This window comes from Homarus americanus, unplaced genomic scaffold (assembly GCF_018991925.1).
Source record: "Homarus americanus isolate GMGI-L3 unplaced genomic scaffold, GMGI_Hamer_2.0 scaffold50924, whole genome shotgun sequence".
Taxonomy (NCBI): Eukaryota; Metazoa; Arthropoda; class Malacostraca; order Decapoda; family Nephropidae; genus Homarus; species Homarus americanus.
This window is the reverse complement of record NW_024718094.1, coordinates 3404008-3430116: the sequence shown is the minus strand read 5'-3', so window position 1 is coordinate 3430116 and position 26109 is coordinate 3404008. Positions and strand designations below refer to the sequence as shown.

Below are 26109 nucleotides of genomic sequence, written 5' to 3'. Positions count from 1 at the left end.
TTACTTTTTTGTTTCCAATTGATTATTTCTGCAACTACAGCCACATGACATTTTTTTATTTTATGTACAGTATGTGAATAATTTGTACCATGGAGATTTGTATAGAAATTTTACTTTCCATAGATTTCTGTAAGTCAATTTTTAGGACAATAGATGTGAAATGAACTAATGGGTACTACATAAGTAGGTGTACCGGTATTTTGATTACACATGAGGACACCTTGGTACAGTACAGTAGTTCAGGTGACCATTGTTGTCCATGAATTTGGTTTAGTATATATCTCAGCCACTCTTAGAAAACACAAATGTGAGAAAAAGGTAAAATCCTTAAAAAGTGTTTACCGGTACTTTCCTTGGGTCCCCTTTCATTAATGGGGGTTGCACCATTCTTATTGCAGACTTCCGTATGGTAATATATTTGTGTTGAAAGAATTTTTTTCTTTTTTAATTTTCTTTAAGGTTAAGTCTTGATATAATTGTTAAAATTCTTAATTTTTTTATCACTAGGTATCGAGTTCCTCAGCGGGAAATGGAGAGGCGAGGTGGGGATAGAACCCAGCCACTTCGAACACCTACCATGGCGGGAGGATTGTTTGCCATTGATAAGGAATATTTTGAAAAGATTGGTCGATATGATGAAGGAATGGATATATGGGGAGGAGAAAATTTGGAAATGTCATTTAGGGTAAGTTTGTACAGAACTGCTAGAGTACAAGTTACAGTACTGAGATAACCTTTTTTATAAGTTAAATTTTCCCAGACAAACTTAGTCTAACTGAATCTCTTGTTCTGATTGTTTTAATATTTTTCTTTGCTATAGCATGCTTTACCTTAAAAGTGGAAAACAAAAAATAATTTGAATGTATGTTACACAGTTGTGTTCCCAAGGTACAGTTTGGGATATGCAGTACTGCATACAGTATTATGTATGAATACTTCTTTTTTGTAATTATAAGGCTGAGAGCAAACATCAAGTTGCAGGAGATGAAATATGCAATCTAATTTCTGAGGTGGGTATGTTCAGTAGTGGCTGTAGGCGGTCACACTGTCTTGCTCGTGTACACCCAAGAAAAAGCTAATTGTGTTTGCCTGAGAGACTAAACCCCCTACTTAGTGGGAGACAGGGCAATCAGGTATTAGTTTTAGTTAATTGTCATCTTTAGTTTTTATATTTCTCATTGCAACTTAATATTTTCTAAGAGCCATGGTAAATATTATAATGTTTATTGTTAAAATATGGCGCAGAATGTATCTCTACCTTCATACAAGCAGTACAGTAATTTACAATTGAAAATATTTTTAAAGAAAAAATAGAGAATTGTACATATTTAAAAATGGTTGATTTAGTTTTGCTCAATGTTGACTACTTTACATAGATTTTTTTGCAATGATATAAAACATAGATGTACAATATCACATTGAAATACATGAATGTATTAGCATTAAAATGTGAAGGTAAAAAACACATAGGAATTAGAATGGTGCAAAAGAATTTAGATGGTGAAGCAGTTTGCTGACATCGGTGGTGTTCAGATCTGGCAGTGTGGAGGCACGCTAGAGATCATCCCGTGCTCACATGTGGGTCATGTGTTCCGCGACAAGTCACCTTACTCCTTCCCTGGGGGAGTTGTCAACGTGGTCATGAAGAATTCGGCCCGTGTGGCCGAAGTTTGGATGGACGAGTGGCGAGACTTTTTCTTTGAAATGAATCCAGGTACCCTCCCATCCAACCCCCTAGAACCTCTTTCCCTAGACCCCTGCCATCCCATATCCACTAAGTCCACAACCCGACCTACCTCACAGGTTGATGATGACCCTGAGTGATTCACCTCGCACCAAGCAAGACCCCATAAAAGGGTCTCCAATAACACTTTCTTGCAGGGTTGCATTGAAGACATTCTACCCATGCCTATTGGCTGCTAACCCATAACAGACAGCATCCTCTCTATCTCTCTCACTCTTTGTATAATCTTGATAGTAGTTAATAGTAAGAGCTATAACCATTTAACAAATAGGTTTTTAGTTGGTTTAATTTGTATTTTGTGTCTACTTTCATATGATTTCCTTTGTAAAAAAAAATTTGGTCCAATTTGAATTCTCTTCTGGTAGAGATGTATTGCTGCTGGTAGTGAGTAAAAATTTATGTGTTGGTATTTATGATTCACATTTTCATTGGAATATGAAAGCAGACACAACAGGTGCAATGTTTACAGGGAATTGGTTGAGAAGAATGAAAAAAAAACGTGAAATATTACAATATTTTGGATTGTCACCAACTATGGGAATAAATGCATAAACTCTTGCAAATTGATATATCCAAAATATTGTAGCAGTAGTTCCAGACATACTAACAAATTGAAAACGCATTATCTAATGTATATAAATGCATCTCCTACTAACAATATTTGATATCCTTGCAGATCTAGTCTTAGAGGTTAATGGATAAACATATTAATGGGCTGTTGCTGGATGAGCATGCCATGACCTCTATTATCAAAAGTAATACTGTATTGTGTACATAATTAATTTAGTACTTTGACTTCATAATCAAGATAACTTTTAATTACAAGTTTTTACAGAACCTGTACAAGTGTACGTGGTAATGAGAAATACTAAATATACATTTTCAATGGCATGTAACCAAATTATGTTTCCACAGTGTTTGATAATAGAGATCAGAATACCTGAAAGCAACAGCCATAATTTAAAGCACTTAAACTGTGTACATTGGTGAAGTGTTAAAACATGAAGTAAGGCAGCTTGGGGAGGTGATGGACTACTGAGTACAAGCTTAGCCAAAGCCTGGGGTCTCTAGGCACTTGGGTGTGTGGTACAGTATATGGATTCCCACCAATCACAATCTAGCAACTTCCCCCAGCACTGCTTGGCTCATGTGAGGCTGAATCATCATTCTACAGGTATGGATGTGTGGGGGAACGCTAGAGATCTCCACTTGCTCCCATGTTGGTCACGTGTTCCGCAAGTCCACCCCTTACACGTTCCCAGGGGGTACTTCCAAAATTGTAAACAAAAACAACGCTCGTCTCGCCGAGGTGTGGCTGGACGACTGGAAAGAGTTTTATTACAGCATTAACCCAGGTCAGGCTGCACGCATGCCTTCCACTCCAGCCACTTGCACTTGTTTCAACCTTTTTATTAGCACCATTACCACCCCCCCCCCACCACCGGCACCATTTCCTACTTGCTAGCACCATCACCCACCCACTGGTACCACAGCTCACCAGCAGTACCAGCACCACTGTCACCATGACCACCTCACCACCATCGCCAGTACTTAATGCAAATTAGGACACCTTTCCCAAGTTACTAAAATTAACGTTTCATTGATCTTATTAATACATGACACATAATTTTAAGATACCTCTTCAATTTTTTTTTTTAATATCTTGTTCAGTCTTAACATGTTTTGTCTTCTTAACACTTGCAAAAAACCTTTCGATCAGTTACCACTGTCTAGCTAAAGTCTATGATAACTTACTGTGATCACTATGTTGTACAAACACACAACACCCAGAAAGATGTGGAGGCTTGTGAAATGGGTCTCCACCTGCAGTTTGTGTGTCAGAGGAGGTTAGAGGTATGAATTTTGTGTTTTTGTGCTTTGGTTTGTCTATTTTATTTTTATATAATGTCAGTAGTGTAGAGTGAATGTTAGAATCAATAAAAATGTGAATGGAGATACAGTACTGAGGATCTGCCAAAATAACCCCAAGAGTTGCATTAAGTAGTGTTAGGCTTGTGCAAGATAGGAAATTATGCAACTTCAAGAAATAAATGTACAGTAGAATTTTTTTTACCAAATGGTAAAACAGCATTTTCAAGTCCTTTAAGCCCATTATAAAGTACTAGAAAATAAGGGTACAGTATTTAGAATCCATTAAAGGCAAGGTAAAGATAAGCTTAAGTAAAAGAGCATACTACCTGTAGTACTGTACATAAATTTACATTCATAAATATGCTTAACTACCTACAATAATTAAACAATATATATTTACTGTATTGTTAAATGGGCTCCAGTTTGTACTCCTGGGTTGATGCTGTAGAATATCATCATCGGGGGTAAATATACAGTAGAGGATAGTATAAACTACTCATGTGTGAAGCTAAAATGAAGGCAGGTTAATCAGTATTGTACTTTTAGGTATTTTACACACAAATGCTGTGAAGGTCAGAACTAGTCACTGTATCTCACCTGTACAGAGAATACAGTACCTGTAGTGACTAAAACAGACACCTGCTTCACCAATCCTCCGGAACTGCTCAAATACCATTTACTGTACCTGGTCAGAGTTATAACCCACACAACTACAGATAATTCTGCTAATAATATCTCTGCGAGTTATCAACTTTTTATCGTATTTGAAAACTAAAATTAGTCTTCTCCCCACCAGTATCAATATACTGTACTGTACAGTAGTGTAATAATGATCTCGGAGCTTGATATTTTACCTGTTTTCTTTATTTTAATTTTATCGCAGTGAATATTTGACAGTACTATAGCTGGGATTTTAGAAATACTATACAGATACCTTACTGACATATATTCTGTTCAACATGTGTGTTATAAAGTGGAGCAGCTGAGCGAAATAATGGCTTAGAAGGGTGGATTGTGTGCCCTTCTGATCTGAAAGCCCTTAATTATTTTTATATGACATATGGTACATTTTATATATGGGTACATGAACATAAATTCAAGCAAAAATATGGGAGATGTAGATTAAATGAAGAGTAAAGGAACATTATACAGTACAGTAGTTAAAAAAAAAAGTCCGAGTTTGCAGCACTACTGTACTGTACCTGTATTTGTTGATTGTCAATTTGATGGGTGGACACTTTGTTAGGTACACCCTTGATGAGCATTTTTCTAACAAGTAGATAATTGGGATACACAATTACAGTCAACCCTCGCTTTACGAGGTCCCACATTCCGCGTTTCCATGTTTACGCGGTACCCTGCCGAAACAGGAATGCTCACATTCCGCGGTGCGTGTACCCCTTTACGCGGAGAGTGGCTGGCGAGCCGCACCATTTTTGGATTCAAACCTCCTGCCATCCGCCATGTTGTGTAAGCTGCGCAAGCATGGTGCGCACAAGGTCGCCCAGTCATCAAAACATTACCGAGTTCTTCACCCGCCACCCACCACAGCCGGCCCAAGTCAGTGATAGTGATAATTATAGTGAAGATATGGACTTATATGGACTTTGAGGGGTTTGACAAAGAGGCCCTGCAAGCCTCTATGGTGAATAGTGATACAATTGATACAAGTGATACAGGTGAGGGCCAATAATATGCCCTCTGCCTCGGAACCAACCGCCCATCCCCGTGTGCCCAGCCATCTTTCCTACTAATGTAAGTGTTAGAAAACCTAATATTATTGATATTTCTCTTAATTATTAATTGTTTGTGCATACCATCATCAAGTTAAGATAATATTTTTACTACAGCATAGTTGTGTGACGTCAAAAAGTGGAGTTTGGGGGTCGGCCCGGACTCTATTTCAATTAATCCCATATGTTATGTTATTCACTTTCCGCGGCACCCTGTGGGTTACCGTACATTAACCGCGTAAAGTGAGGGTTGACTGTATAATTAGTGAAATCTGTCATTAATACAAAGTGAAATTTTATGAATCTATTTGAATCATAAATTGAAATTAATGGTATAGCTTCATAAATGAATTTTTTAAATAATACAGTACAGTACAGTACAGGTATCCATTGCTATATTAACATTCACTCTACAAATATTCGCTTATACAGTATACTGTATAAATATTCTGTTCTTACACCCCTTTGTTACTATACGAAAGCTATTCTCACTTTTATGAATATAGTCCCTTAAGGTAATACTACACCAAGTTTATATTTTATTTTTAATGTGTTATATTGTTGTTTGTGAACCAATTTAAATTTTTAGGTATAATACTGGGGTTTTCTTGTCATTGGAAACCGAACCTTATTGTTCCCTCTGTTATACTATTCGCGAATACGAATAAATACTTAACGAATGGTTTTCAAGGAACCTAACCCATTCGTATAGTGAGGGATATTTGTACATGAGATAATACTGTGCTTGATCAAAACACTAATTCAAATCTTAATAAACTCCTTTATATTTATATCAAGTGTAATCACTTCATGGGAATCAAAAAAGGAAAATTTAAGTTTAGTTAATACAGCTGTACAAATAATGAGCTAGGAACCAGCAGACACAGTAGATACAATGTAATAACTGTTTCTCTTCACATCACCTGATTGAGGAAAAGATGACGATTAGTTAGTTTGTTAGGCATGTATGCAACTCGGCCATTCAAACAAAAATACCTAACTGCAGCAGACCTAACCTAGTTATACCTACTAAAAGAGACTCTTGATTTCATGGCCATATATTCAAGTATTGACCCCAAGATAACAAAGATAGGATAAGGTTTGGTAATATTATAACTGGATTGATATATGCAGCCATGATTTTAAATTCTAATTAACTTTTTATAGGAGTCATTATATATCTCTGAACCATCCCTCCTAATACCAAAAAACAGAGTATCATTAGTTAAAGTGATTTTAGGATTTTGGGGTAAAACTTTGATGAGTCTTACAATATTCGACCCTGTCAGCCTTGCACACTGTACTAGGTAAAGAAAAGTATGATGGGTGACATTAGGTTGGTTTATATATTGGAAGGTTGGTCAGATCCATATAGTGAAGTGTACAATAATTTTTTGTTCTTCAAAAGCAGTGATACCAGGGGTTGAACTTTAATTGTTCTGAATGAAGTATCTTGTGGCATGAGATAAACTGAAGAAATTCATATGGTTAGAGTGATAAAATTTGTTGGCTGGTTCAGATTACCGAGTCAGGTCTTGATGGACTGTGAAAGAGAGATGGGGTATAACAAGCACACTTCTAAGTACAGTAGGTCTGTGGGCATTTTGTATTTCAATCTCATCTGTAACTGTTTATACGGTATGAAAGAAGGAATTTTTTCTATACGTTTAATATTGTAAAGCGGTTGTCTCCCAAGGTTTGGGGCAGATTGATTGTAACCGTAGGAAATCATGCGAGGTGGAACTCTGTTTAGTTTTGAGTCAGAGATTTACCATTGTTCCAGTTAGTGACATCTTAAATTTCTAGAGGCTTATTTTTCCTAAATGAAAACCTCAGTGCTAACTTTCTTGCTCTTATATCATTTGAATACTTCATAGATTTTTTATTTTATTTTGCTCTGCTTTGACTGTTATCACAACATATGACAGCAAAACTACAAAGTGTTCAGTACATATGTGTATTGCTTGGACTACTTGTAGACCAAAGGACTATAATTTCAGGACTTACTGATAGATGCCTCATGCTGCAACACTATGTACAGTACCTGTTATGATGTATTTTATGCATGGAAGACTCAGTTATGGTACAGTACTATACTTTTCTCTTTAAAGGGAATGTGAAAATAAAACCTACTATAGGTTAATGTAGAAAGTCAATTCAGTACGTAGTACCTGCTGCCTTCTGTGGATGACCATGTTAGATAATTATGTGCTCTTAGATCTCTTGTCAGTTATCATGGTTTTGAATTAGTGTTTTATTTTCAGTTCAGTTTGGCTTGCAGTGAGCTGATCATTGCTGGCTCAGCCATAAACTGTTGCACATAATGCCCATTCCTCATGTTTTACTGTATACAGTACAATGGGTTGTGGTAAGACAGGCACCAGGTAGTCATTCATTTATACCCAACATTATATCACTTGACTCATACCACATATGAAATATAATATGCTGTATAATCTTGTAATATTTAACATAAATGGAACACAATATCTTGGATCTAAAAAACTGTGGCCACTAACATAGGCATTGGCGGCAGGACATAAGGGATATGTACCCAACATTTCAGTGTCCCCATAAAAGAATCTAATTACTATAAGAAATGTTCCCCTAATGAGAAACATGTTTCAATGCCTGTAACTAAACCTGTGGAAAGTTGTAAGTGGTATAAGTATTTCACAGTGTAAATGTACAGCAGGTGGAGTTATTGTGACAGTGAACACAATACAAGTGTGATAAAGGTTACACATATTTTTGAAGATCAACTAGACCGTGAGAAGTAACTCATTAACAAAGGCAAAGTAGACAGCTTTTAGTTGTATGTAGTTGATATGCTGACACTGCACAGTTTTCAGTTGGATGATTATTTTTAAATCTGTTTTTGGCTTCCTTATATCTTGCTTACTTGCTTTCTTTCTTAAGTCCTTGTGTTGTCTTTAAAAGCTTTGAAAGATATTGAATGTACTGTATGCCATTAAATTTTATCATTTCTCCTTTAAAAACAACTTCATGTGAAAGTGATACCTATTTGCTGGTCTCGGCCCAACTAATGACTAGTTATCCCAGCATCAAAATGAAAACGGGAACATATTACTATGTATCTGCTGAGTTATATCCTAACCCCCCCCCCCCTCCCCCCTCTCATTGATTTTACATCTTTCAAACTGGACGTACTTAGTAATTTAGAGGATCTTCTTGTATGGTGTTAGAGTGAATAGGAAAGAAAGGCCCATAGCCATAATTTGACTCCCTACCTCAAGGACAGTGTACTAAAGGATGTGTGATCTGTTGGGCCCTATGTTGGAAGCTTCACTTCATTCAGCTGTGTTGGGGGATGTTTTGACCTGGACCTTATTATAATCTTTCTGCTTTATTGGTTTTTGTCACTTTACATTTGGCCGAAGGTGTACAGTATAATCACATTTAAACCAACTTCTCAAGCACTTAATAATTTTTATTTTATTTTAAAACTTAAATTAACAATGAACCTTTTTAATGGTAAATCTATCTCTTTTATATCCTAATTATTGGCTAAATATTAACTAAAAGATTTTCTTAATTGTTATTTAGATGACTTTGAGTACATTAAATTTCTAATTGTAATTTTGGATATCAATTATATCTTGCACATGGCAGACCATTACTTACTAGATGTCTTACTCAAAGTTTTTTGCTGGGAAAATGGTGGTGTTTAGGGCACAGGACCTTTTCTTTCTAATGGTCTGCTTTTAATTGTGTTGGAAGTCTCTTTATCTCTCCCTCGAGTTATTTTGTTATCCCCATGAAATTGAGGTTCCTGGGGGATTTTTAGGGTCAGCTATAGTAATTTTCTATTATGGTAATATCCCCTCACTGATCCCTCAAGCTCTTATCCCCACCAAACAGTGACTTGCTCCTGTTTTCTTTTAGTCTTTTAATTGTTTTATTGATACAAAAATTTTGATCTTGGTTTGGGGCGAGACAAATAGGTATTCGACACAAAGCTGATGTTTTAATAAGTAAAAAGGTATTTAGTTAATTCCTGGGAAATTGCTAATTAGTTTGCTAAAGGTCCATACTGTATTAGTGTTAAATGAGTAAGATAAGTGAGATGTATCATGTACAGGGATCATTATCATTAGTCACATCAGAAAGACTTACCTACAAGATCCTTATCCTCCCTTGTCCAAGCATAACATTTTCCCTTTTGTTGTTTTATTTTTAGAATTAATTTTGCTATATGATATGCCTTGACAGTTTAATTACAATACCATACTGTACAGTACCATATTTTATAATTATAGCTTTTGACTCTTATTACATATAGATGCATTAATACTGTACAGCATTAATTTTCAATTGACCAATTATATTAATAAAGTGAAAGTCATACTCCAACACATGAATAACTGAACTTGAAATAATAATTAGGTGCACGAAGCGTTGATTACGGCGATGTTAGCCCTCGGCGGAAGTTACGAGAAGACTTGAAGTGCAAAAGTTTCCGATGGTTCCTGGAAAACATCTACCCTGAGTCACAGATGCCTCTGGACTATTTTTACTTAGGAGAGGTATGTTGTTTGGTCTATATTTTTGTAGTACTGTACTGTACTGTACTTTAGTAATAATTCTGCATTCAAACTTCAGCTTAAAGATTTTCATCCAAGCAGACAGCAGTTCAATATGTTATTTATTACATCTGTATGTAGAAGTAATATTTTTCTTCTAAAACATCAGTAATAAAAGTTTTAATCTAGACTGACTACAATTCACCTGTACGTATTAGCATTGAAGTTGTTGATTGTGTTGAAATATAGCCATAAGTGTTTTCTGCTGTCTCTATGATATCTCTTTTCAGCTCAGAAATTAAGAAATATAATCACACTAAACCCTCAAAAATTTGTTACACTAGGGGCTTGGGCCTTGCCAAAATACTGAATTTGCTGAAATACTGAAGCCCAAATTTTCACGCCCATGATGCCAAAGTTCACCTCAGTATACTATATTGGCAAACTAAAAGATCAGCAAACCCCAATGATATACCTTAAAAATTTTAAAATCAGTTGATGAAAAAAAAAACACACATAACTAAAATACTGTAATTTAGCACCCCAATATTTTATCTAAAGTAATTGAATCGGCTAAAGCCTTCCTGTGTTCATTGCATAATTTTTTCAAACTTGTTTTCAAGCATCACAGGCATACACAGTTTCTTGGTGATGGTGGGTGTAGTTAAGGAACCAGCACAATGCTTGGAGACCCTTGTGAACAGATTTACGAAAGAATGGCACAAACACCCATGGATAAAGAGAGATCACATCACTTCCACTTCCATGGAGCAAAAGGCCTGTGAGATGATGCTGGCTTAGGGGATGTGAGAGGGAGGAGGGGGTGACCCAGCTGACTCCTGAGCCATGTCTGGCATGTGTGATTTGAGTATTTTATCAAGTCATTTTTGGATAAGAGAATTGCTTTCAGATATTGAAAAAAGAGTGTGAGAATAGAATTTTTGAATAATAAATTTTTGGATAGCAATCATTCGGATAACAAGGATACCTGCATTTGTGTTCAAGTTACCTATATTATCGTATTTTTCGGCATATAAGACGCACCCCCCCACCTCAATTTTAGCTGGGAGTATTTAGGAAAAAACTTTTGTTTGTTATTTCCTCCTGTAGCCATAGTTTTATTAAAACAATATACTGTGTATAGTACCAGTAAATGTGAGGAATAAATAAAAGATAATACCAATAAAAAAATAAAAAATACTGGATATTGCCAAACCAGTAAATAAAAGCCAAATGAACATTTAACACAGTTGCCATTTGCATGTACATCTGTACTCCCTGTTCACCATAGCAATGGCAATGCTACCTCCGCCAATTCCCAAGCAACTTTCCCTCCCACCACCAGCCCTCCTGATATCCTCCTGCTCCCCCACTAAGCCAGCTAACAAAGAAATGTATATTCCTTTTATGTGTTTGTCATTAGGACAATTATTTCTTTTACTTTTCTCACAGTTTGTATATAGGATGGTGTATGCATTTATATCAGTAAAAATAAATGAAGAAAGTTATGTAGAGCAACCCGAAAATACGAGTTGAAAAACAACAGCTTGGCTCAGTAGCCTGATGGTTACAGAGACGAGTTTAACCTGGCTACAATGCTGCCAGCGATGTTAACAGATATAAATGTGAAAAGAAAGTTATCTGTAAATCTTCATTTGTATCAGGTATTTGTAGATTAAAAAATAAATGTTGCAGGTATGGCATTAATAGATAGTAATGCTTGTAAGAGTTCAGAAATGGTAGTTACTGCTTAGTTACCTTTGAAGAGTTGGGTGTCTGCCGTACGGATGCTGATCGTCTCAGATTATCATCATCAGTACAGTACAGAGTAGTTGTAGATCGACCTTTTACATTTACAATCTTTATTTTTTTATTAATTAAAAATAATAATAAAGTTTAAGTAAGCAATAGCATTTTTTTTATTCTGGAGTTGGGCTAGGTAGAATTTAGCCTACTGGAGACAGCAATGGGGGGATTCATTAGCTTGGGGGTGACTGCAGCTTCACATATAGGATGCAGGATGGTTTTTGAGCCATTTTTCAGACAAAAAAGAGCATCTTATATGCCGTAAAATCTGGTAATGTTTCAACATGTGCGGGGTGATTTTTGGTAGATTCGTGCAAATTTCGCTAACTTTGGCCACATGCCAAAATTTATGTCAGGATCAGGATTTTGGGCAGTGCCAGAACTTGCTGAATTTAGTGTGAATTCTGAATTAATGAATGCCAAAATTAGTGAGGGTTTAGTGTACATTATTTTAATACCGTACTATACTGTGTACCGGTACTAGGATTTGTAAACAATAGAGGAAGGGCCTTAGACTGGATAACTGTACAGTAATGCATAATTTTTAATGTGAATAAATAATCCCTCATAAAGTCATTTGATTAATTGTGATCAGGTTATGAAAATGTGTTGCAATGGATTATTGTAAGTAGTTAAATTTTTTTGTAGGTTGATGCACTTTGCTAGAAATTTTGTAAAATGATGTAAACACAATTTTCAGATTATTTTCTTGGGGAAATGATTTAGGTATTGTAGTGTTTAATGTAAGTTTAACCCTTTGTATATAGGTTCCTGGCCCTTTATTTTTATTTTAGAGGCTTTATTGAAAAGTAAAATCTCAGATGTCATAATGATGAACTATTTGAGGTTAATAATTTTAGTTATCGTTACTCAACCATATTTGAACCCCCTATAGATTCGAAATGCAGAGACGCAGAGCTGCTTGGATACTTTAGGTCGCAAGAGTGGGGAGAACCTTGGCACCAGTTACTGCCATGGCCTCGGTGGCAACCAGGTCTGATTGTGGGAGAATTATCTTGTTTCCCTTATAATGCTCTCTGCACTTTTCAAGCCTTAACCTTTGCCTCATGTCTTATTACTGTAGATATTTGCATGTTTGCCTTTCAGATAATTATCATTAATATGTATCACTTCCTGGTGCTGTCTTTTAAACATCAGGGATAACACTGTTAAGTTCTTTAACATGGCACACTTTATTCTGATTGTTTTTTTTTTGCACTCTACTTTTCAAAGGTTTTGGAAATTGCATGAAATATGTTTTTGGTGCAATGCATGTCTGACTTTAAAAGGGGGGGGGGGGATTACCACCTTCCAGCACAAGGGTCCTCTCCCAGAGCATTTTAAAGGTCCGAGTTTGAATAGGCAACTCATTGTATGCCTTATGCCAACTGCTAGTACTTCTATAGTGTTTCTACTTTTCTTCAGTTAGATAAGGATCAGTTTCTACATTGACTGAATACAAAAATTATACATAAAACAGAATAAAATTGTACAGTATTTAAAAAAAAAAATTCATTGAGATTAATGTGAATTTCCAGCAACTTTTCAGTAAATGAATGTTCACAAGTAAGCATCAGATTCGAATTGTCACTGAATCTTATGCCGTACTGTATTACTATAAGAAAAGGTTGAAATTAAATCGTATCAACTACAGTATAAGAACTAGCAGTCAAGCAATTGGTAGTCAAAATATTTTTTATCGGGTACAGTGCCATAATTCTATTTGATGTTGTCACTAATAAAACTGTTTATTACCTTGGAGGCCATCATGAATTATCAAATTCAATTTCATGGTACAGGTTGTACCTCTCTTGTCCGGCAACCTCGTGACCTGACCGGTGCCGGACCATGGAAATTGCCGGACCATGGAAATTAACCCTTTTCCTGGATAGATAGTGACTTGTGCTTATGCTTGGAAGCACTAGCACCACTTTCTCTGCATCATGGTCTCTTTGAAGACATATTGAAGGGTTAAATGCCATATAGTAGCTTCTCAAATTTCGCGAGTTTTTAATTCTTAACGTATTTTATTGGAACACAAAAAAAAATAAATAAATAAAAATTTTGACGGCGGAAACTTGAATTTGACGGGGTCAGAGGGGGTGAAGCATTAGTTGTTATTAATTTGTTTTAATTGATTGTTATTGTATATAATATAAGGGATATCCCTTTATTGTCATACAGTGCTGAATGGCCTATTGGGTCCAGTGTTTGGTTTTGAGTCTAATTTCAATAAATCGATCAATCGATCCACTGATCCGGATTTGATTTTGAAATTTTTTTTTTTTAGAACCTGTTCCAAACACCGTAAGTCATTGATAAACCTGAACTCTCCCAGCTTGGAGAAACAAATGAGTGGAGAAAAATTACTGAAATATTGGAGGTTGTCTGCCAATTATGGGATGTATTATTGTATGGAGTTATGTCTTTGTCAGTCTGTGGTCACCTGTCCGTCCATTCATCAGTATAACCATCTTTTTGGCAGCCTCTGTACTGCAGTTGGTGAAGTACATAATTGTATTACCGATTTATGCCCGTCTTCTGTATGGTTCATTCCTGCTAATTTTCCCTATTGTACTGGCTTATACCTGTACTGTATAATTAGAGGTTGTGTCGTGCTCACACCAACAGATAAAGACCTCAGATGGTGATTTGTGCTTGGCTCGTGCCCATGCCTCTTTCTCTGTGCAATTAACAATGTGTCGGAAGCTGTCGGGTCAACAGGTCTGTATAAATTTTTAGTTACATTTGTGTTTAGTGGGAGTTGTATGGTGAATGGACTAGAGGTGGTATTGTGTTGCTTGTATTGGAGAAATGAGACAAAATACTTTTTAATGTGTTGATTTGTTTGTTAGTGTCATTATCTGAGAAAATTATTATTAGCCACTCGTCCCCATAGTGAAGGAGTTAGGAAGAAATTAAAACTATAAAGAAGGAGAATTTTGTCATTAGAAGCCCACATTATAAAGTTATTTATCTCAAAAAGATGAAATTAAAAAAAATAATGACTCCATGTTTTTCATGAATTCCTTTTTATAGTTATTAGTTTGCTAAACATTGTTCATGAAATATGCAGTGTAAAATATAAAAATAATTACAGAAAACAGTAATATTGTTTCATATTGCTGTACAGTATATATTTTAACATGAAAAAAATAATCATGAACTCATTGGTTTTGCAAGCAGTACTTGATGCTTTGTTATTGTGATACATATTGTTTGCACTGTTATTTCCATGTCTGGGCTTTCTTGCATGTAACCAGCTTGCTTTCTAGCACCTCTTGCCAACAATCTCTTATTAATTTTTCTTGTGCTATTTTTTATTTGAATATAAACAATTTAGAGTTTCCAAACAAGTTTGTTTTTAAAATATTTGTATATACTGTAGCTGTATTTTAATCTTTTTTGTCATTTTTCTGATTGAACTTTTCTTTTCTTTTCTTTTTAGGATGTTGAGTTTTGACAAAACAATATATTAAATAAGTAATGAACATTTATGTATTTTTGTATGAGAATACTGCAGTAAATAGTGATCCTAAATATTCATCATAGTTTTTTAGCTTAACTCAAAATTGCAGCCATTAACATAAAATTAATCCCACAGGTATTTGCATATACCAAGAGACAACAGATTATGTCCGATGATAACTGTCTAGATTCCTCCAACCCAAGTGGTCCTGTCAAGCTTGTGCGTTGTCATGGCATGGGTGGAAACCAGATGTGGACGTTTAACGACCAGGTACAGTGATGAAAATAGAATAAGAGTATTTTTAATTTTGTGTAGTGAAAGTGAGATGTTTGCCATAAGACTTCAAGGGAGGTACAGTAATAACAGGGGATACAGTACTCTTCTTTCAGCTAATTCAAGCCTGCATATGTCAAACTCTTTCACTGCCCATGTTTCCCTGCCATACAACATTACACTTCTCACACAAGTTGCATACATCTTTCGTTTCATGCGATGGGAAGGTCCTTTTGTTGTCAATATAGGCAGCAACTTCTTAAACTTTCTCCAGCTTCTTCTGACTTAGAACTGAGCTAGCTTCAGCACCACCCCCAGCACTGATCATGTCACCCAGGTAACAGAACTCATTGACACAATCCAAGGATATACTCGTATTCCCAATGTTGAGTTTCTCCAGCCTTGCTTAGGTCACATTATTACTTGTGTATGCAAGACACTAAAAGTTAGCAATATCCTGCAGCCTTTCATCTACTCATTACATATCTTTTCTACCCATCTTTCTGATTTACTGCACATTAAGTTTCTAACAACACCTTTCTTACAGACAGCACATGGCCATTTCCTCTTTCCTCCACGGGTCCTTCACTGTTGCCGCTAATCAATACTTTTGTTAGTGCCACGTTCACTCATGCCCTTTGACTATTCCACCCTTCCATTTCATAAACTTTGTCCACTGCCTCTTCAGTACTATCAGCTACATTATGCACACTAAATCATCAGCATACAACAACTCCTATGGCAGACCATTCCCAAAGTTCTATGATATTGCCTCCAGCACCATTATAAACAGAAGGGGGCTCAAGACAGACTCTTGACAATGTCCTTTCACCTCAAATTCTTCACTTTCTTTGCCATTAACTTTCACAGCATTTTTGAGCCTTCATATACTAATGCCATAACCACTTGAACAAGACACTCCTCAACCCATAGCTTTCTCATTACCCACTATACTACTTCTCTAAGTCTACAAATACGAAGTACAACTTTCTCTACTTCCCAAGATATATTTTGTATTTGCCTGGCCATAAATATTGCCTCTGTAGTTTCCCTACCTGGCATGAACCCAGGCTGCATTTCGTTAATGTCCACTCTCCCACATTTTTGACAGCGTCAGGTCCCTGTAGTTCCTGTTTTCAAGTGTATTACCTATACCTTTGTAAATATTCATAATCAAATTGGTCTGTCAATTGTGTGGAACAGTACATTCCATCATGATTGCATTAATCGATTTGGTCACACCGACATTGTGTGATGCTTTCAACATTTCTGCAACTATTCCAGTTATACATAAATTGTTCCTCACATATTAACAGCCATTTTATACACGCCCCATTATTCAGTTTTTCCTGTCTATCCTCCCGTTTGCCTTCTCACCTAATTTCAGTTCACGTTTGTAACTTGTTCCCAGTTTATTTTATTTCTCTAATTTTCAGCTAGTTCCCCAAGAAGTGCTTTGTCAACTAGATTATCTGAATTTGCACTCGTAAGCAGGTTAACATGACCACTCACACTTTCGTTGCCAGTTTCCTGTTGAGGACCAGATGTTTTACAGAACATGAGAGAATCCCTCAAACCCGGAACTCTCCGATAGCCGGAATTGAAATTTTCTCTGAAAACCGTTTCCAAAGTCGGAATTTTCCGGAAAATTCCGGCTTTGGGAACGATTTTCCGAGGGGCAAATTTTTCGGAAAATCCTGAGAAATTTTTCCCAGTACCCGAAAAATTCCGGGGATGGGGGAGTTTTTCTGGGTTTGAGAGATGAAAATTGGGCGCATTTTCTGGAAATTCTGAGAACAAATTTCCGTTGCCCGGAAAATTCTGGGGATGAGGGATTTTTTTTACAGCTTTGAGAGAGTCATCTCGTTACCTGGAAATCTCTCCTTCCCGGAAGTGCTCTGCACCAATTGTTCCAGCTAACGGAGATATCACTGTACTGGGAAAAGCTGTTGGTTAGTGAATCGACGGTTATCGAAGCAATTAATCCCATAAGGACATAGCAAATTCAGTGGGATAGAGACTGGCCACCCTCCAAAAACTGCCATCTACCCTTGATATATCTTTGTCATGCACACTGTCAAGCAAGAAGATAAAGCAGACATAAAGCAAGCATAATAAGCCTTAAATAAGCAATGTAAAGCATGAATTGAGACTGTTATTTACCTGTTTTGAGGATGGTACAAACAGTCCAGGGTGGCAAGTTCAAGTCTTTACCACTCTTTGCTTGTCCATCACGACTCTTATTATGCCTTATCATATCACATCAAGCTGCCCAGCACAAGAGGAACATCAGAGAGCAAAGATGGCGGGAATGAGTTAGGGCAGTGTGCAGAGCCCTCTCGTGGCAACAATATGCCCCTACCACTGCCCGCCAAATTCAAAACTGCTCTGCCATTCCTCTCCTGATCGTTGGATCTCTGGGGTATCAACGAAACTTGAGGGGTATTTCCCCTTTATGTAATCGTCGGTTATGCGAAGTGGTGGTACACCTGTACTGCAATCTAACACCAGCCTTCCCACAACACAATTTCATCATGCAACCAACATCATGCAACTGCACAGTACATCCAAGTGCTAAAATATTTTCTCTCTTAAAATTGTATGACAGCATTTCCTTCAGAACACTGTATACACACTTCTAATTCAATTATATTTTTTAATTTACTGCTTGGTGTGTAAAGGAAGCTGATACAGGTACTGTAGTTTGTTTAATCACCCCCATTGTTCCTCATGAGTTTGTTCTTCCTTGTCCAGTGTTAGTACAGGGGGAAACTGGAGTACCCGGAGAAAATCTAATATGTTTGGTAGGGTCATAATGGATAACAGCCTTCTCATATCTGTCTAGGACCAGGAATTAAACTCAGGACACAGTAGTGAGAGATATGTACATTACTGCACACCCTCACATTATATTACTTAACCAACAGTTACCACATGACCTTTGTACAACACACTAAAAACTTGTGAGGAAAGTCGAGACACGAGGGGGGCCGACTAGCCGAGAAAATGCATTTTTATGATTTGGTTGCATAAATGAACGAAAATATCACTTACTTCTTTACAGTGGCCTTACGAGTTTCGCAATTACTTTGTTCTGGGAACCCCTTGCAGAATTACTGAATCGTGGAAGTCATGATATACTGTATGTTAACATGTTAAAGGTACAGTACTTCTTCATTATGACGCCTGTGCCAAGGTTCTCTTTTTTGCCCTTTCGTCCCCTTCACTCCCCCAATTCAACCAGAAAGCAATGCTCTAATATTACTTGAAATAAAGAAAATATAATATCAAAGTATAAATTAAGAAAAATAATGTGTGGAAAGGAATTATGTGGAGGGAAGTACAGTAGGTAGGTATGACAGTTGAGGGTGGAATGACTCGGCAAAAATTTCCCCTCTAGGAGACTTCCTTCAGCCCTACCCTAGTAAATCAACACTATGTAATTTCACCATAATTCCCGCATTATATAGGTTCATTTGGTGCCTGGTTAATAAAACAATTTTAAAAAATCGCATACTCAACCCAGATAAGTTATTGTGTCGTATTAAGTTCCTGGTGATATGTTTACATAGGTGAACAACTGATCAGACAGCGTGCCAGGGAAGGAGCTGTTTATGTAATATAGAACTACTTTTTGTACAATATCTGTGTTACTGTATTTTTTATGTTTTTATGTACAGTACAATGTTTAGTGTTTTTTACAGTCTTGTTACCAAAATATATTTTATATAACAAAAAACAGTACTGTAATGTATTATACAATAATACTGTATTTAATCTATAATTTAAGCACAATTTAGACACAAAAACTTAAAAAGTAGAAGGTACAACACACATTTTATAAGTATGGGTAGCTGGAGACTCTGGAGGAAGGTGCGTGTATGTTGCGAGGCTGGGAATTTGGGGGCCCACGTGACACTCTTGAATTGCAAAACTCGAGCTGCGTGAAACTTGTGAGGCCACTGTATTAGTACAGTATTTTGTTGCGTTCCCCCTGCACTGCAGACTCCTGTTCACTTAACCATATTTTGTAGCATTAGCTGCAGATTGTTTGTGCAAAATTTTTTGTAAAATAAGCACAATACTTGTACTGTACTTAAATTTTTTACTCTACAACCAGGTGAGCGTCACTACATTTCTCATGAACCTTTTTATTTTCATCTTTAATTCATTTGCACTGCTCCATGATGTTCAGTGTGCCTTCACTACTGCCTGACTGAGGCAGTGTTATGGGATGGAGATTGGAGACAACACCAACATGTACAGGGACTTAATGTGTTCATTATTAATTCAGTAACACCCCACCACTTGCCCCCCCCCCCTCTGCTTGTGTTCTTAACACTACTCGGTATAAGTTTTTTATAGCAATGATGGAATTTATCATGTTAATAATTACAGTACAGGGTATAGGATTTTATAATTAAATACTTTGAGATGCTGTAGAGAAATTCTAGAGGGCTAGATTCCTGACCCCATATGTTTTGAACAAAACATTTATATGGAGGGCCACATACATTCAAATCTTGTAGCTTTGGTCAGTAGTAGTGAGTATATACTTGTGTACACATTAAAAAAAGTACTGCACAGATGAGGGAGAGTGGAATATGTGTGTTGGTCCTGTGTTATGGTGGTAGCCCTGCTGTCCTTGCCTGAGGGTGTCCTCACATATCTGCTGTTCACGACATATCCTGTCGTATATATAGTTGATGGTAAAACTGAATATGAACACATTAAGTCATGTATGGTTCATTATGGAAGTCAGCAGAAGACCCCCCCCCCTGCTTGATACTTTTTTACTGTGTGTACAGTAGATACTCTACAGTACAGAAAAAAAGTTTATTTAGTATCCAAAAATATCTAACATCCAACATTAATTGATCAGTTTGAGGAACTTGAAACTACAGGTATTCTCAATTTACATTTCAGGATGGATCAATTCGACATGTAAACTCTGGCCGATGCCTGCAGAAGCCAGATGCTCGGGATGTTACTCTGCCTGTTCTCAAGATGTGTGACGGATCAGTGAGTCAGCAGTGGATTATGAACGGGTCCTTTAAATGGCAGGCCAATTAATTTCCTACCGAGTGTTTGTTTTATTGAAGTGAATTGGTGTCATTATTTGATCCCTGAAATAATATGGAAAGAAGTGGTTTGTCGAATGTGCCCTCGTAACCAGAACTATGTGATGCTTGGTGTGGTTGGCATCTGTAGAGTTTAGCTCTAATATTTTTTTGGGTGATCCATGTGAAAATATAGATGGTAAATGTTCAGAAATTGTGAACTAAACATATTTCTCTCATGGTTGTGAATGACAGTTGATGCTACTTAATGCCCAGTGTAGGATGTCCCAATAAGCACTTCTACTACTGGCTACTACAACACAGATACCATCCATGATGAAACTGGCGAGGTTTTATCACTTGTACTTAATGTGAACTGTTAATGATGGCCAGAAAGGCATCCCCAGAATGTCATGCCTGTAGATATAAACTACTTTCTGTGTAAAGCAAGAAACTGTGGCTTTGTACAAACTGCAAAAGTCGTCTCCTCCGATGTTTCAGTGTACTGTTTATGTTAGGCATTATATGATCCTGACAAACAGCATTTGAAAATCATGTACATATTAATGGACTATGTTTTGAGCTATAGATAAAAATGTTTCAATTCATATACAATACCAGTACAGTAGCTTTGATGAGAGTAAAAGAAAATTATCCGGGAAATTGTTTGAACTCTTAAAATGTTTGTCCGTGGAAAACAAAAAACCTATTAACAGACGTGATACACAAAGGAAAACATAAGAAGAGATGCCAACTGGGAGTCACTGTACTGTAGGTGAATTACATCTTTTTTTAGGTGGAATGGACTTAATCTACAGTAAATATATACTGTATGTATAGTGTAAATATGACATTATCCTGTAACTTCCAGAGTTATATCTTCCTGTATTATCTGTCCAGGTGAGAATGTGAAATCAGTGCCTTCTAAGAAAGCCAGAGAAGGTTTTTTTTATATGACGACGTCACACCTGGTATAGAGAAAGGGCCATGCTGCTACAGAAGTTACTGGTAATATACCATACTATCTGAGGAGAGAACTCAGCCAGTAGAAGATAAAGTGCTGTGAGGAGAGACCTTGTTCAGTGATAGAGCAACATAAAATGTTTATACTACTTTGTATTAATTACTTTAAAATTTTTAATTTATTTTACTTGTTGGGTATTGTAACTTGGATGTAAAATTTATAAAACTTGAAAAAATAAATGGTTAGGCAAAATCATAACTATCTGCTAGTAGGTGTAATGACACTAGATCAATGCTCTGCACTTGCTAACCAAAAGATGCTGGTGAAGTCTCATCCTACTTCCTAGAATGGTTGTTGCAATGTCATCCTGTGCACAATGCTTGTTGTAATCAAGGTTAAAGCATATTCTCTTCTCGGGATGTACCACCTTGCTATGCTGAAGTGATATAAAAGTGGTAGCTTTCTGCAGTTTTAAAAAAATAGTTTAGTAACATCATGGTTTCTGTATATTTTATTATAAAATAGAACATTTTATTAACCTTCATAAAATAGTGTGATGTTAGAAAAGAAACTTTGTTTGAATTACGTGTGGACACGACTCTCCTCAAAACAGCATTTAGTGTACAGTAGTGTCCATTTAATATTGTAAACATTTAGACCTATTTATTAATGCCATATGTACAAGACATGTTTGCCTTTGAAAATTTAATTAATAAAATGTCAGTAATTTATGACTCAAGGTTGTAATGCAGCAGCAGCCTCATAGTTATTATTATATCAAACTTATTTTTCTTGAAGTGGTGGAACCCAACTCCTTTAATTCTTACCATAGCAGACTCAACAAGGTGTCAGACAATAAAGACAGTGGTTGTTATTATGACTCAGTGCTTCAGACTAAAAGTACAGTATACAGGCAGTTAGTGTATTTTAAAGTTATTGAGAACAGTCTGTATAGGGGCCTGTAGCTTATATGGCATTTTAGGCAAATGTCTGATTACGTTTCCTGGTATATATGATAAGGTAAGGGTCTACTGTACCGGCATGGTCAAACTGTGATACCTGCACAAGACTTACCAGCGCATAAAAGTGTTATTGGTTATGTAGTTTATGATTGCCCATATGACTCCCCCAAAATGTAATAGTTACATTCAGAGTACAACAACAAAAGATACTTCATGAATAGGGAACTCCATTTCATTGTTTTGGAGAAAGCTTTATTAAGTATTCTAAAATGTAGAGAATAATATATCAGATAACATTCTTTGTGATGGCTGCTTGCATGGATTACACATTTCTTTCAAGGACAAAAAGGATGTATATCTCCACTCATGCTTCAGACAAGTTGAAAACCTCTACTTGGTTTCACTTTCGATGATATTGATTGGAGATGAATTAGAGCAGTTATGTTGTACTCTGAACTCAGAATACCGAGCAGTTTTCCATAAGTGTCAAAAAAATTTCCTGTTCATTTCTCAGGTGTAGTGAATGGATAACTTACCACTTCATATCAATGTGTCAATAAAATCAAGGTATGTGTTATATATATATATATTATGAATGATGATTGATATTAATGAAAATGTTATGATTTATTGATGGTTTGTATAAAAAATTAATACCATTATCTTCAACTGTTGAACTTTTTTAAGATTAATTTACAAAACAATTACAATACGTACTATTAATTTTGCCATTACTCACATTGTCATTACCTTTTGGTAATGATTGTTGCAGTTCTTTTGTCAATGTGTCAGGATAATGGTATCTTAACTTTTTACTGTATACTATTTTCAGTGGTGGAGGGATATTACTATTTATAGAATGGATTTAATTTAATTTTTTATTAATATTAAACAGTGGTGGTGGAAGCTTTTTGTATTCAGTTAGGTGTAGAACATCAAGTTTTGCAAACATTGTGTTAATACCAAGACCATTATTAAACCCGTAACAGAGGCTGTGAAGCTCATAAGAGTGATTTCATATACTGTAACTCATATTTCCATGATTCAAGTTAAATATAATCCAATAATTAATCCTTAAGAAAAAATAATTTGTTTTTAATGTGAATAAAATGGTCTTGTAGTAGTATACAATTTGTTCTTTTTTTTTTTTTTTTTTATATACAAGATTTTGTATATATTTATGTATATTGACTTATTTTAAGAAAGCTTATTTCCAATTTGAATTAAATTTTTACAAAGGCTCTCCACATAACATTTCTTTCCACTTGTATGCTTTTTGAATGAGTTAAAGTTGTCAAGATTTCTCAAGGTGCATTGTAATTTAAGGCTCAGCTTTACCCGTCTTAATCTTCTTCAATTCTCTTACCAATATAGCTAAGTTTCTCATTATTTTTGTCAGTATGTTAGATGCAAAGTAGTAGATAATATGACTCACTTGTGCCAAGTACTTAGAAATTAGGCCAAATCACCATACACTTGCCATGTTAACAAGGTTGTCAGCTTGCATTCTTTATAGAGGAAAAGGTATTTTTCAAAAAGTGGCTGAAAAAGTACTGCCGTATATCTCGGCCTATAAGGCGTCGGGGTGCATAAGACGGCCCCCCCAAATTTCCATTTAAAAAGTAGTTTTTGAGCTCTATTCGCTGTATAAGACCAGTACCCCAAATGTGACACTTACCCACTGACTCAGTAGTCCTCTACCAACCATCCTTGGTTTTTTAAAATAAGGCCAATTCACTTCAAGTAATGTCATCAAATGTTACCCGCTGGTGTAGTGTAAACACTAGTGACGTCACTGAAGCGTCTGCTATTTACCGGTAACTGGAACTAATGTCGGTGTCGAGTAAAATTTTTCCATTTACTTGAAATGGATTTACCGATTTATTTGTTTATTTATAATATACTGTAACATATTAAACACACTGCAAGTATTTTCTTTAATTTATATGCTTGCTTCACACGAGACGATCGGTGGTGGGAGTGTTACCTCGTCTCGGTGGTGGGACTGTGTTCCCACTGTTTACCGTACTTTTTTTTAGTAAGTTCATTTTTGTTAGATTTTTTACTAATAGTGTTATTTTATGTGGATAAAAATGTTACAATGGACTTAAAACTATAAAAAATCATCTAAGCATGCTTGAAAACATACATATCGACACCAAGATCACCCAGATTGACCAACTACATCAATTTCTATAAGAAAAATCAACTTTTGAAGGTCAATATGGCGGTCACCTTGAAAAATGGTCGCCATCTTGAATTTTTAAATGGCCAATCAGGCAGACTTGACTAGTAACCATTAGAGAATTACCATGCCAAATTTGGTGCTTGTACCACCATTTTCATGATTCTCTTGAAAAATTGCATTTAGCTGCCCCACTAATGTCACCACTCCCATCTCAACATGACACTCGTATACTGAAATATTGTATTTCATACTACATATGACTTTACAAAAAGAAATGTCCACGTCTGGTTAAATAACTCTTGTAGATATAATACCAGTTGAATAAACGAAACTAAAAAACTGGAGATTGTAATTACAGTGAAGCCTTGACAACTCCATTATGAAGTTAGGGATTAGATGACGCCAAATACAATCACCTTAATGCACTTTAAGAGAGAGGAGTCACCGTGCCAGGGCTTAATATTATCCTGGACCCTAGAGGTTGATGACGTATTCAGTGTCGGGCAGAAATACATCGATGTACACAGCACATGATCCCAATCAACTCCAGTATAGGTGTTAATAATGTAGAGGTGACCAGGTGTGTTGCACGTTGGTAGTGTTGGATGGTGATGCAGGAAAGAGGTAGTGTGTTGAGGGTGGTGTGTGGTTATGACTCACTCCCACAACCCCCCCACACCACTCACACATCCTCACAACTGTACCACAAAGCCCCCACACTACTCATACAGCATCCTCACAACACTACCACAACCCCCCCACACCACTCACACATCCTCACAACTGTACCACAAAGCCCCCACACTACTCATACAGCAGCCTCACAACACTACCACAACCCCCCCACACCACTCACACATCCTCACAACTGTACCACAAAGCCCCCACACTACTCATACAGCATCCTCACAACACTACCACAACCCCCCCACACCACTCACACATCCTCACAACACTACCACAACCCCCCCACACCACTCACACATCCTCACAACTGTACCACAAAGCCCCCACACTACTCATACCGCATCCTCCTAACACTACCACTGCACAACCCCCCCACACCACTCACACATCCTCACAACTGAACCACAAAGCCCCCACACTACTCATACCGCATCCTCCTAACACTACCACTGCACAACCCCCCCACACCACTCACACATCCTCACAACTGAACCACAAAGTCCCCACACTACTCATACCGCATCCTCCTAACACTACCACTGCACAACCCCCCCACACCACTCACACATCCTCACAACTGAACCACAAAGCCCCACACTCATACCATCCTCTAACACTACCACTGCACAACCCCCACACCACTTACAAATCCTCACACTACCACAACCCCCCACACCACTCACACATCCTCACAACTGAACCACAAAGCCCCCACACTACTCATACAGCATCCTCATAACACTACCACAACCCCCCCTACACCACTCACACATCCTCACACTACCACAACCTCCCACACCACTTACA

General features: G+C 36.7%; 1 protein-coding gene across 1 annotated transcript in view; it reads left to right on the top strand.

Moving 5' to 3' along the window:
* Positions 1-23877, top strand: part of LOC121859125 (polypeptide N-acetylgalactosaminyltransferase 5-like) — a 63234-nt gene extending 39357 nt beyond the window's left edge. The window contains 6 exon segments of the mRNA XM_042355830.1: positions 508-685; positions 2919-3099; positions 9757-9896; positions 12595-12693; positions 15304-15438; positions 20368-23877. Coding sequence (XP_042211764.1) covers positions 508-685; positions 2919-3099; positions 9757-9896; positions 12595-12693; positions 15304-15438; positions 20368-20514 — 880 coding nt within the window. The 3' untranslated portion in view covers positions 20515-23877.
* Positions 23878-26109: the final 2232 nt, after the last annotated feature.